This window comes from Microcebus murinus, chromosome 6 (assembly GCF_040939455.1).
Source record: "Microcebus murinus isolate Inina chromosome 6, M.murinus_Inina_mat1.0, whole genome shotgun sequence".
In the NCBI taxonomy this organism is placed as follows: domain Eukaryota; kingdom Metazoa; phylum Chordata; class Mammalia; order Primates; family Cheirogaleidae; genus Microcebus; species Microcebus murinus.
Window position 1 is genome coordinate 59000035 of NC_134109.1, and position 13212 is coordinate 59013246.

At 31.6% G+C, this 13212-nt stretch overlaps 1 protein-coding gene across 9 annotated transcripts in view; it reads left to right on the plus strand.

The window, feature by feature from the left end:
- Nucleotides 1-13212, plus strand: part of RALGAPA1 (Ral GTPase activating protein catalytic subunit alpha 1) — a 225162-nt gene that overhangs the window by 83397 nt on the left and 128553 nt on the right. For 4 of the 9 annotated variants that reach the window (XR_012919733.1, XM_012736523.3, XM_012736520.3 and 1 more), the window contains exons 17-18: nucleotides 1241-1381; nucleotides 10142-11683. Coding sequence is in view for 8 of the 9 variants with exons in the window: in XM_012736523.3 (XP_012591977.1) it covers nucleotides 1241-1381; nucleotides 10142-11683 (1683 nt within the window). In the remaining variant the exon portion in view is untranslated. The remainder of the gene's footprint in view (nucleotides 1-1240; nucleotides 1382-10141; nucleotides 11684-13212) is intronic. The other 5 variants (XM_020285776.2, XM_076004090.1, XM_012736534.3 and 2 more) reach the window with 3 other exon arrangements.

The window sequence follows — 13212 nt, forward strand, 5'->3', positions numbered from 1 at the left end:
ATAAAAAGTTTAGAAAATAGCATAATTCTGAATGACAGTATGGGAGGACAACAGAAGGAAATGAAGCTTCAGTGAGTGGTATTGTAGTCAACTGTTAAAGGTCTCATGTGACAAGCTAAGGAACTTAGGCATCAGGGAATCCCACGTTTTCAGTAATCAGGGAAATGCAGGATTTTGAATTGATGTTAATATTCATACTTTTTTGCCACCATAAATATTACAGTGGAGATTATGCAGTATTGTTTCTTTTAGATCCTCTATTCATACATATTAATACCTATAACTTCATTTAATCACAAATCACTAAAAAGTTAAAAAAAATCTCTGGGAAATATAAACTTGATTATTAATTTATTTCAAAGTGAACTAAAAAAGTTGTCTTTAGTTTTGTGAACATAGTGACTCTCTTTTTAAAAAATTAAGTGCAACTACAAATGCAATTTTAAAAAAACACCAAAGTTCATCTTTAAAAATATAATCTTTTAAGTTGTTATATGTTTATAATTTGAATAAGCACAAAATTATCTGTTTTTCTCAAGAACTTAATTCTTTATGCCGATTGCAAATTCTGTTTTCTATAAATATTTCTACCTAAAAATTTCAATTATACTGTTATATTTACTATAAGTAAGAAATACTACTTTCATTAGCATTCTTCTACCAGAAACAAATACTAACCATGAGATTAAATCCTTTTGATTATGAATTACATACAAATTTCTAAGAAAGACCTCTGAGTGATTTGGAAACTTTATTTGGTGAAGAGTATGAAAATAGGAATGATTTATTCTTAGGATTCAGCCTTATTAAGAAGAATGACTCAGAATTGCCTGGAGAAATACCCAAATATGGTCCCCAAAGTTTCTTTGAACCAATAAATACTGAGTTCTTTTCAAAAAGTGTTTCCATTTAAAGAATTTTTCAATTCTTGATTTTGAGAACATAATGCTAATTAAAGTGTCTGCTGTTTTTTTTTAATGCTATTCCATTGTAACTGCTAATAATAAAGAGCATTTTCCTGCTTTATACCAAAAAATTTACATTCAAAATGTGGTGTGTGTTCTCTGATTTCTTTTCTTACAGCTTGCCAGTATTTGCCGTGCTGAAATGTTTTAATTTAAAATTTCCTTCCTTTGTATCTTTTAGTTTTCTCTGTTGCTGCTTTTTCTGTGACACAAGCCTTTCATTATAGTCACTCTTCTTTTTTCCTTCCCCACTTCTTTCTTTTCCTTTTTTAAAGCCATGAGAAGCCGATCCATTGGTGAATGTGCTCTGCCATCGGCCTATATACGCAGTGCTAAAAGTGCTCCTGTTCTGATCCATACTTCCAAACCCTTCTTGCCTGATATTGTTCTCACTCCCCTTTCTGATGAGCTTTCAGGTAGTGCCACCTCTGCTAATTTCTGCACCACCCTTTTCACTTTTTAATCCTCTGCTTTCAAATTTTGCTTAATCAAATAAACTCTTTAAAGTTAATTTCTTTGGGGGAGGTGCGGGAAACTGGGAAAGTGATTGAGAAATCAACATTTTGAGTTATTTGAACTCTAATGCTATCTTTGCAGTTCATTCTGGAAGTGCTAAGTTTAGTGCTGTGCCAATGTCCAATATTTTTGGTTGTAAATGGCCAATTTTTCATTTTTTTCTTCCTCTCAGGTGGTTAAAAGTAGTAGTAATGTATACTTGTAAGATGTCTCACAGGAGGTAACTTGGAAAATAATCAGAGCCTTGACTTTTAATTTCCTGTTGTTTTGACTAACAATATGGTAAATTTTGTATAATTTATTCTCCATCATCCATAGTAATGGAACTAAGGACAGTCAATAATTGGGAAAAGAGTGTAATCTAAAAGCTGCATTGGAATAAATCTTTGTATTTATATAAGATGTCATAATGTGTAGAATTCTAAGGGTTCACTTGTTTTTAAACCATTCTTTGAAGCCCCAACTTCCAAGGAGCTTCAAACCTTTCTCAGCTTTCTGATTCTGCATCAGGTCCTTCATCCCCAGTACTGGGATGGTCTGCTCTTTTATTAAGGTTTAATTAAAATATAATAAAATGCATAGAGCCATAGATTCATTCAGTTCAATGAGTTTTGACACTTGTACACACTGTTGCAAACCATAACCCCAAACAATATAGTGTTTCCATTAGCTTAAAAGTTTCCTAGTAACCCTTTTCAATCAGTAACCCTACTCCTCCTCTCCACACACATAACCACATTTTAATTTCCATCACCATAGATCAGTCTTGTTTTTTAAAAATTATTTTGTATAAATAAAATCATACAGTGTCTTGTCTTTTAGACACAACGTGTGTTGAGTACAGTTAGTGTGGAAAATGTGCTAGGTCAAAGAAATTTACTTGTACATTCTTAGTTACTTTCTTATCACTTTTTTTAAAGAGTGTTTCCCTGACATTGCCACTTTTGGTGAGTCTGCTGTTTTGTTGTTGTTGTTTTCCTAAACCTATTTCTATACCTTTCAGTTTCTAATGGATTGTAGGCTTATATGAGGGAAGGTGCATTTTTATTAATGATATTTTAGGTGAAATCCCTTCTACCGTCCAAATCTCTTTGGTCAGAGATTTCTTCCAAACCAAGGGAACAACGTAATTGAGATTACATATATGTAGATACAGACACATATCTATATATGTCTTGTTTTTGTTATGCTGTTTTTGTTATTCATTGGAAATATAGCTAATGAAAAAAGTTTGCCTTTCTCAAAATGAAAAAATAAAACATGTAATTATTGGGTGTGGTACATTTGTGTTTTCTGGTTCAGGATACCTTGACTAGGAAACATTTACTTCAGGAATATTCTTTATGCTGTTTTTGAGAGATATTCAAGTATTGCTTTGAAACCATGATACAATTAATATAAATAAATTAGAGATAGTTAATAATAAAGTTGGTAGTTGATTTTGCAGTTTAATTGATGACAATAATAAAATAGAAAATGTGGCCTCAGTCTAAACCAGAATACTCAATATTTGATATATAAATGAATATATTTTATACCAGTAAAATTAAGCAACCTGAATATTTTAAGCTATCAGTGTAAAAAAACTAGTAAGATTAGAAAATATATAGATGGAATAAGATAAATTTTTAATAGATGGGAGAAAAATGACACTTTTTTTAAAACATAAAATGCGTATCTACCAATAAAGTATTAGGCTATTATGTCTCTTCAGTGTGCCATTTAGGCACTATACATCCTTATGTAAGTAGCAGAGATTTTGGTTGCTTACATCCAATGATAATGTAGTTATTTAAATTGGCAACCCAAATAAGTTTCTGTTCTTATAACTAAGTTAGATACAGCTAAAAGAAACTCCCAATTTGTTGTAAACTTCTCTTAGATACATTTTGTACTCCAAGCTTTAATAAAAAGGATATGTGCTTTTAAAGCATTTAATGCAAACCATTTTTGACCTGTTTAGAAAAAGTAAAATGAGTTTTGGCCATTAATTCTTAAAAGTTTGATTGGATCAGATACTGCTGTCTTAAAAAACTGTCAGGAAGATTTATTTTTTCTCAGAATCTTAAGGGATTTACAAAATTTCCTGTCTACAACTTAAATAATATTTTGGCAAATACTCATGTTCAGTGCTAAAATATTTTTAAAAAGCAAAAGTAAAAATAAGGTTGTTCCCTTTAAAATGTTTTAAAGTAGTGCCTTAGCCAGAGTGAAAAGTTCCTTTGCTATGAATACATAATTCAGAAAGATTACCTTTTTAAATGATTTTATGATTTAAACATTTATAAAAAATGTTTAAAGGATTTTCTGAATGGCAGTCTTATTTTTCTTTTTTCTGTTTAAGATAAAATGCCTTTTATGATAAGTTTAAAGATTTAGATAATGTTAAGACACCAGTCAGTAAAACCAAACTTTGATCTAATAATCAAAATAATAAATATTCATTTTAGAAAATGTGTATCATATGTGAAACTATATGAAAAAAATACATAATTCTCCAAAACCAGTGCTAACTTATAGATGCCTTAAAATGCTTTTGCTGCCAGTTTTTTATTCATATTTACATTTAAAATATAAAAGAATAGAGTTATTTTGAATTAAAAATCATTTTTCTCTTAGGACTTAAAAAGGGCAAGGAGCAATATAATTTTAAAACAGCAAACTCCCTCGTTTCCTGAGAACTGACTTCTGAAGTCAGCATTTTCCAAGCTGATATATAAATTTAGAATACTTTCCAGAAAATGTAAATAGGTGTATAGAGGAAAAGATTAAAGATTCATAGTGCACATCAACATATAAAAGGCCCTTGGAAATCCTGTTTAAAAAACTCAGAACTGTTTTCCAGGTATACATATTAATATCCTGTAGCATTAAAGTTCCAGAGACAACAAATTTGGAAAACATTGAACTAACATTGTAATTTCAAAAATAAGTACTATACTAACCTCATAATTTCAAAAATAAGTACTATGAAAATTTGGCACAATTATTCTTATGCAAGTTTACATTGTAAAAATCTGAATTATTGGATTGGAATTACTCCTGTGATTCTTGGAGGCAAATTGAAAGCCTGGAGTTTGCTGCTGCTTAAGTGTTAGGTATAGAGAGAGGAAGAAAAGAGGAAAAGGAGTCATAAGAATAGAGATTTGTAAAAATAGTGATAAATTAAAAAACAAACATCACCAAATCTTAGATCTTCAGCCAAATTATTTAATTGCTTTTGTTTCTTCCAAGGTTTAGGTAAATTTTACCTTAGAATAGTTTGATGTACAGAGGGAATTAATAAAGAAAGTAAACTAATAAAGCGGGAAAGTAAAGGTTTTTATGGTTTTATTTCTCCCCCTCCTGTGAGCAGGTATAAATGAACTCAATAAAATATTTCTTGAGTGTATCTCTAAGATCAGGAGTTCTATAACTGCTTCACACACACACATACACACAAACAGTGGAATTACATGTAGATAATCACTCTAGCTTATGGTTAGAAGTAGAATTTGTCAGCAAAATATTTACTTGATACTCTTATTTGTGGGATAAAAGGAAAGTCCTTTTAGTTCCTTTTTTAAAAAAAACATACTTAAATCTTTAACAATGGGGGACCATCAGTTTTCAAAGTAGAGCATTTATATCCAGCCCTTTTTTCTGCTCTAGTATTCTTGGTTGGATGTTTATGCTACTACCTACATTGTTGTGAATGTGATGCTATGTAATATAGCTTTATATACAACTATAGACTAAACTAGTTGAATATCCTTGGTGAGTTTTTCTTAAGCTCTGGGGACCAGTTTGTGGACATTAGAACCATGTCATTGACACTGATTTCTTAGCATCAGACTCATGTATAACAGTTGAAAAAATATATATCAGATTTGATACAATACTGGGTGTTGCACAAACATCTAACATCATTTTTTACAGCTCTATTCTTATGTCTGGGCAAGCACACTCTTCCTGGCCTGTCTCCCATCTGCCTTTGAGAAGTACTGCACTAAACTGACTTTTTACACATTTGGTAACCCATCCTAGTAGTCATTATTTTCCTAATAAATGAATTAGAAGCCAGAAACATCAATAGTCATTCTTATGCAAATTAACTTTTACTGCCAAGAATTATACCTTAATGAAAGAAGGGATATAAAAGTACATAAGTGTAGTAGGCAACTTTGTGTATACTTCTGCAACTATTTCTTATTATTTTCTAATTGAATACTGTAGATTTCTCACCCTGAAATTAAGCTTACAGACTTACTTTCTTCCAGCCAGTTCTCAAAACTGGTGATTTGTTTGTCATTTTTGTTGCTGTTAAACTCTATCTAGGCCATAGTACGTAGGCTGCTAGTGTTTTGGGGCTGATCTCTTTTTATTAACAATGCTTTATTATTTGAATTGAACGCTGTAGACCAAAATATTTTGGTCTTTGTACTTCTGTTTTCTCACTATCAGGAGAAAAAAAATGTCATGACCCTATCCTATTCCTAAATTCTGCCCAATTAGGAGGAGAATTTTCCATGTCTAATCAGATAGGCCCTTTTTTATACAATGAAGGAATGATTTTCTTCCTGTCATTAATATGCAATAGGATATTAATCTTTTATAGCTTTTTCACCTGTAATCTGCTTGTTATACCATAATTCCAAACTAGTTTTTTTGGTGAAATAATTTATGTTAATTTTTTAAAAGAACATCTCAAGAATTTGAAACTAACTTAAACATGGCATTATATTACATGTTTATAAACAAATAAAATACTATAATTTTCTTAACATAAAAGCTATATTGGTCACCTGTGTTCAGAGTTTAAAAGTCAGGAAAGTGTTATTAGAAGATATTTCATGGGCTAAATTTTATTCGTTTAAAATGAAATTTATTTGAACTTGGTTTTTTCATTTTAAGTCTTTTCATATGATTTCAATAATGTAGATACTGCTTTAAATTGCCTACAAATTGAACATCTAGTCTTAAAAGGAGATAGTTTTTACTAGCCTCTATTAATAAGAAAATTTCAAGCATAGATGCTCTGTAGTTCTTACTTACCTTTTAGGTACATTGCTATTGTTGCTCAATTAGGTAAAAATTTAGGTTATTAGCAGAAAAAACTAGAGTTTCAAAATGGCATCAATTTCTATGTACACTAGTATAAAATGATTTTTTTAAATTCAGGAACCATAAAAATATTACTCACAGCTAACATTTGTGCTTGACCAAAGATAAGAATTTAATATTGGTAAAAGATATTTTGGCACTTGATTCTGTAAAAATTATTTTCCATTGTTTATGGTTTACTAATATTTGTTTTGGTTAGGTTTTGATTTCTAAGATTCTTATATTTATAGAGATAAATAAATGCTTTATAGATATAAATGCTGCTTTATAATTCTTAATATATAATTATATATAATTATTATTTTTACCAAATTTTTATTTTAAAAAGGTAATGGATTCTTTCATAAATATAAAACATATTATTAAAGAGATTAAGGGTATGGAGTAATTGTCTATTTCAGATCACAGCTCCTCACTTTGTAGCTGTATAATTTCAGACAAATCACTTAAATAGTTTTTTCATCTATAAAATAGGGATAATAACACCTACCACTTGGGGCTGTTGTAAGGATTGAATGAGTTATATGTAAGGTGCTTAGGATAATACATGGCATGTAGAAAAATTATGTATGTTTAGCTATTATTTACTCTCTTACTCCTCAATAAAGTTCAGGTATACGGTCTTTGCTTAATAAATGTAAGACTTGTTAGAGTCAATCATGCTTGATTCAAGTCCTGTCAGCAATTTTATACAATTAGCATTGTTATATATCCATGAAAGAGTTATATTTAATGCTTAAGGCTTTTAAAACAATTGTTTAAATTCTCCAATACTACATTATTGGTAGAAAAATATCTAGTTACGTTTTTTTAAAAGCTCTTGCTTGCCCTCTTAAACCTGCATGAAAGTTTTAAGTATTCATATGTGGCAACAAAATTTTAGGAAAAAACACTTAGGCTGAAAGAATGGTTAAGTTTTCTAATTGTAAAGTGAGGGCTGGGTTTGGGAAGAAACTCCTAAACATGGAGCTTCACAGTAATCTTGCCTGGCTTCTTTAGAATGGAAAAATTATGAAATATAAATAAAGGAAGCTAAAAATTAATATTCTAGTTTTTCTGAAGTTCATATATTTGCTAGACTTATAATATTAGATTTTAATGTTTGAAATCTTGATTTTGGACTTCGGTAAAATAAAATCCCAACTATAAAATTCTTGAGAATTTTCAGAGAAAAGTTATATAATCCTTATCCTTTGTTGCATCCTTTAGAATATTGTGTGGAAAGCAACTTGGAGAGCATGTTCAATATAATTGTCCTCAAGGCAAAGGTTTCTATGATCTCTGATAATATGGAATATATAAAAAACCAAAAGAATTCCATTCATCAAGATGCACAAATAGGCATTAGTTATCCGCTGCAATAACAAATACTTAATGAGTATAAATGTAGAGTTTATAAGGAAATGTTTTGCTGTTTTTTATTTTTGCTGGTTTTTTTTGTTTTGTTTTTTTTTTTTTGAGACAGAGTCTTGCTCTGTCGCCCCAGGTAGAGTGCAATGGCGAGATCATAGCTCATTGCAACCTCAAACTCCTGGGCTCAAGTGATCCTTCTGCTTCAGCTGCCCCAATAACTGGGACTGCAGGCATGCACCACCACACCCATCTAATTTTTTCTATTTTTGGTAGAGACAGGGTCTCGCTCTTGTTCAGGCTGGTCCCGAACTACTGACCTCAAGCGATCTTCCCACCTCAGCCTCCCAGAGTGCTAGAATTACAGGCATGAGCCACAGTGCCTGGCCTACATTTAGCTTTTCATTTAGAAACATTTCTAAGTGTAGTGCATGAGGAAGAAAGCCAATGTCATTTTTTAAAGTTTTAATATTCCCCTCAGATTTATGGGGGCAAAAAATTTAATTGTTTCAACTTCAGGAGATACTATATATGACCTATATATAGCCTAAAGTATATCTTCAGGAATATACTAGAATCTTGGCATAATACAAACCTCTATTGATCTGAATTTAAAGTAGATCTTTTTGGACTTCGTACAAATAGGGTTATATTAATGAAATAGCAGAAGGATCAGCTTTCTTTTATCCGTAGCATGGATCTTGAAAATACTTTGAATGACTGTCTTCATTTTATCAATGAGAGAAACTGGTCTCAGAGTCTAGAGTATGAAAATTTAAGTTCTAGACCTGGCATCATCAATAGATTATTTTGTGATCTTGAACAAGTCACTGCTTTACTCTGAATCTAAATTTTCTCATTTTAATTGTTCAGTTATATTTTGTTGCATTTAACTTTTGGGTTTGCAGGCCTTATAGATAGCAATAGCTGACTTTTTAATTTTTTTAATTTTTTATTTTTTTATTTTGGCATATTATGGGGGTATAGATTTTAAGGTTTCAATAAATGCCCTTTCCCCCCTCCCCCCACAGTTTTTGATTTTTTTTATCCTTTTTCATTATATTTTACTGGCTTCTGAAAGCAAATTTTCTGTTATTTCTGGGTAACTTAAAGACCATGATGGATTTGTAGACGTTGTATTTTCTAAAATTTCTGTTTGAGAATTTGTATATATCTGAATAGTTAAATGATATTTCATCTTATGATTTTCAATTTCATAAATATTTTTGAGGATTTACCAAATACTTAACACTTAAGGCAATGGGAATAATACAGTGGTATGGAACTCTAAACCTGTTTCTCAAACTTTATTTTCTCTCTCTCTCTCTTTTTTTCTATTGGATGCTGCTTGATAATGTTAGCTCAAACTTTATGATTCTAAATATGAGAAAGTAACTTCTCTGGGCCTCAATTTTCTTATCTGTAAGAGAGTTAAATTAGATAATCTCTGAATGTCCATTTAAACTCTGAAATTTGTGATCTTAAAAAGAGAGCCCTAGAGAGTTTGATAGTTATTAATGGAAAGGGCCTATTATAGGCAGGTAAGGTTTCTTCTTCCTAGCAGACTCAAATGGTGTTTTTATCAGAAATGAAAAAATATAATTAATATTTTAGTAACATATTGGCTTTATTTGATGGCAATTAATAGATTTTAATACTATAATAAAGTAAAACACCTCAGTAGAATAGTTTTCTGACAGAGAACTTTAGGAAGAAAGTAGTGATTTCCACTAATGTGTGATCTAATAGATAAACAAAATTTTAAGAAAAGATGAAGCAGGAGAATTTATGAAACCCTGTAAGAGTCAACAGAGGGATGGTTAGATTAGCTTTATGTGTCAAGATCAATTTTTTCCATTTGGAACTTGAGTAGGAAAAATTGAATAACAAGTTTGAATTGATTTATTGGCACAGCTCTATCTTTAACTGCACTTCCAAATGTTTCATCACCTTGCTGTCTGTTTCTATGCATGTTAACATTTTTAAACGTATGTGGTAGTTTTCTAATTCATTGACACTACATGCTATATTGGCTTGTGCCCATCATTTATTTAAAACAAATTTGCATTTTTAATGATTTTTTTCATTGAGCTTATAAAAAATATCTAAGGATTTTTATTTTAAAGCATATGCTTTGAGGTATGAAATTAATACCTATTTTTTATGTTCCTGTAGTTCCTACTCTATATAATTTTTCTCTTTTGCAGATATTGATGATGCTCAAATACTTCCCCGCTCAACTAGAGTCAGACATTTTTCACAAAGTGAAGACACTGGAAATGAAGTTTTTGGTGCTTTGAGTGAGGAGCAGCCATTGCCTCGAAGTAGCAGCACTTCTGACATCTTGGAACCATTCACTGTTGAACGAGCCAAAGGTGCAGTTCCTGTCATTGACAGTTCATCCCGTCATGCACCAAGCTTGCAGAGTTCCACAGAGGCTTCTTCAATAACTAGATCCACTGAAAGCCACATCAGTGATACTCATAGTAGAGAGTCTTCTCTGGAAGTTGGTGATAGCATATATGACCATCTTTGTCATTTAATAGGTCCAGTAGAACTTACAGATTCAGCTTTTGAACAAATCCAGTACATTGACCTTGAAGGAGATGACGATCTTCTTTCTTCTCTGAAAGAATATTTTAAGGAAAACCAGGAAAATAATAGTAAAAATGAAATAAGTAAAGATTCACCTTCTCAGGAAGTGATTATTGCAGTAAATAGGGATGAAAGATTATCCTTAGATAAACTAGAATACATAGATCAGGAAATTAAATCAGAAAATAGGACCTCTTTTGTTGGGACTCTTGAAAACATACAGTGTCAAAAAGAACCAAACTCAGCTGTCTTCATGAGTAATATTGCACCTAACCAGTCAGACAATTTTATTAGAACACAAACTTCTGAAAAATCTAAGCAACTAAACAGTGACAAACAGTCATCGGAGCCTAGTTCAGATAGCTCTTGTGATAAAGAAAAAAGGAAAAATCTGCATAGACAAACGGCTACAGAATTAGATGCTTGTGTAGATATAACACTAGTTGAAAAGCTTAAGGGTATGCAAATGAATGAAAAAATCACTGTTCCACATGTTATGCGTGCCAAGAAAACAACATTAAAAGCACCTGTTAACCGCAGAATGCCTCATGTTATAAACACTAGCAAACTTTCTCCAACTAAAAGGAGCTTGTCTGAAACAGTAACTCATAGAGCTAAAATCATGAAAATTGCTACTAAAAAACGAAATAGTGTTCATGTTACTTTTAGACCATCCACTGAGTCAGTTCAGTTTTATAATCCTCTGGAAAACAAAGAGGCTCCATGGAAGATGAGACTACGGAAACTCAGTGGCTTTAGTGGTAGTAGCAACAGTAGCACCAGCAGCACCCACACCAGCTCAGATAGTGGTACAGAACTAGTAAAACCTGGTGTGTATAGGCCTCTAGATACAATTAGTACAGCATCAGTAAGTAGTAAAACAATGAAGGAATCCACTGAGATTCCCACCACTGTATTACAAAAAGAAGGAATTGCAAGTAATCAGTTAGGTAGTCGTAGTACTCTTAGGTCATCAAGTCATGAGGCAGGACTACAGCAGGGCTCCCTGGGTGGCGTTTATAAAACTGTTGTACATGCTCTTTCGAAGCCGAAGGCAAATGTTTCCCCACAGAGGCAGAACAGAATGCCACCAGAGGCTCCACTGAGGGATCTGTACAGTCATGTAATGGGCTATTTTGGAAGGAAAGCTGCAGGTGAGCACTAACAGTGTGCAGAGCGCAAAAGGAGAAAGGCAGCACCAGTTTGGCTTAATGCAACTGAAGCAAGCTATAAGCAATCAAAAAGCTTTGGGATGGTCACTGCTTTCTCTCTGTTTGGTTATGCATGCGCCTTTTCCCAGCTGTATTTTTCCCAGCATAAAATGTTTATTTAAGTTACTAATTTCCCTTATAAGGCATTTAGTTAAACCTCTTTGCTGCTGAACAACATAGGAAAAAGGAAGATACAGGAAAATTTTAATGACCTTTCAAAGGCCACTAAAATGAAATGTTTTTCTGAATATGTACCACATGAGTCTAGAAATTAAATTTACTGAGGAGTACTCTCTTCCCTGTCCCACTATAGTTTATCTTTAAAAGGGCACCAGCTATATTTAATTGAGTTCATTTATTTTTATTGCTGTTCTATTTGGTCATATGTTTTTTCCTGGTAGGAAATTACTTTGACATCTAACATAATAGAAATGAAGGTCCCACAACCAGCACCAATGTTATAGTTAACTTTCATTGAAAAGGAAATTATTTCTTAAATCTCTAAGTGGATTTAATCACTTTTCATTTAAGCCATTTCCAAATATGCCATAGACTTTTTAGTTTTGCATTCCTTTGCATAGAATGCAAGTTATATCCTTGAAACACTTATCATTACTTTCTTTTTTCTGAGATTTTAGATGTGCATAAAGGTTTCATGATAACCAATCATGATTTAAATATGGAACCTCTATGGACAGATTACAGAAAGAAAGCAAGATTATGGTAACTGTTTTCTCTTATCTTGATTGAAGTTAAAATAACTTTACAGATATAGAAAATTAACTTTCAGCAGTAAGGTAGGTTTTGATTTTATTTGTTTTAACACGGTTTTGTTAGCATGATTAACAGCGCTGTATAATGCATCTTGCATTGAACCATTAATGCCACCTGAGGGCAGTATTTGACAGCTTAGCAAAGCCTGGCCAGTAATATAAAGATAATGGTATTTCGCAATGAAGTTCTGACCAGTGTATTTTTTTTAGCCTGAAATGCTTTGTAATTCATTAGGAATATAGACAGTGCTGACTTTCTTTTCATTACAGAGAAATCAACTTTTCAATAGCATAGTAATGACATAAGTAATGTTATTTTCTATAAGTTAGTTTCCCAAGTTTAGAACTTTAATGTTAATGTAAATCATACTGTAATCATAAAAAAACAAAGTAGCTCTTTTGGTTTACTTTTTAAAGAAAATTTTTATTGTGAAAATAAGCTTTTTTTCTTAAAACACTAAAATTAGATTTTATAATGAATAGAAACGTTATATAAACATCATAGCATTTTTATTTATAAATATCCAAACCTGAATGTACTTGTGTCCCACTGAGATTTGCATAGACTCAAGGTATATATTCCCTGAATATATTTTTTGGAGAAAAATGGAATTATAAATTATTAAGGCTCTAAATATTAATAGAAGCATAGAGGCAGGAAGAAAAAATATACCAGTTTCTTTATAGGCAATATTAACC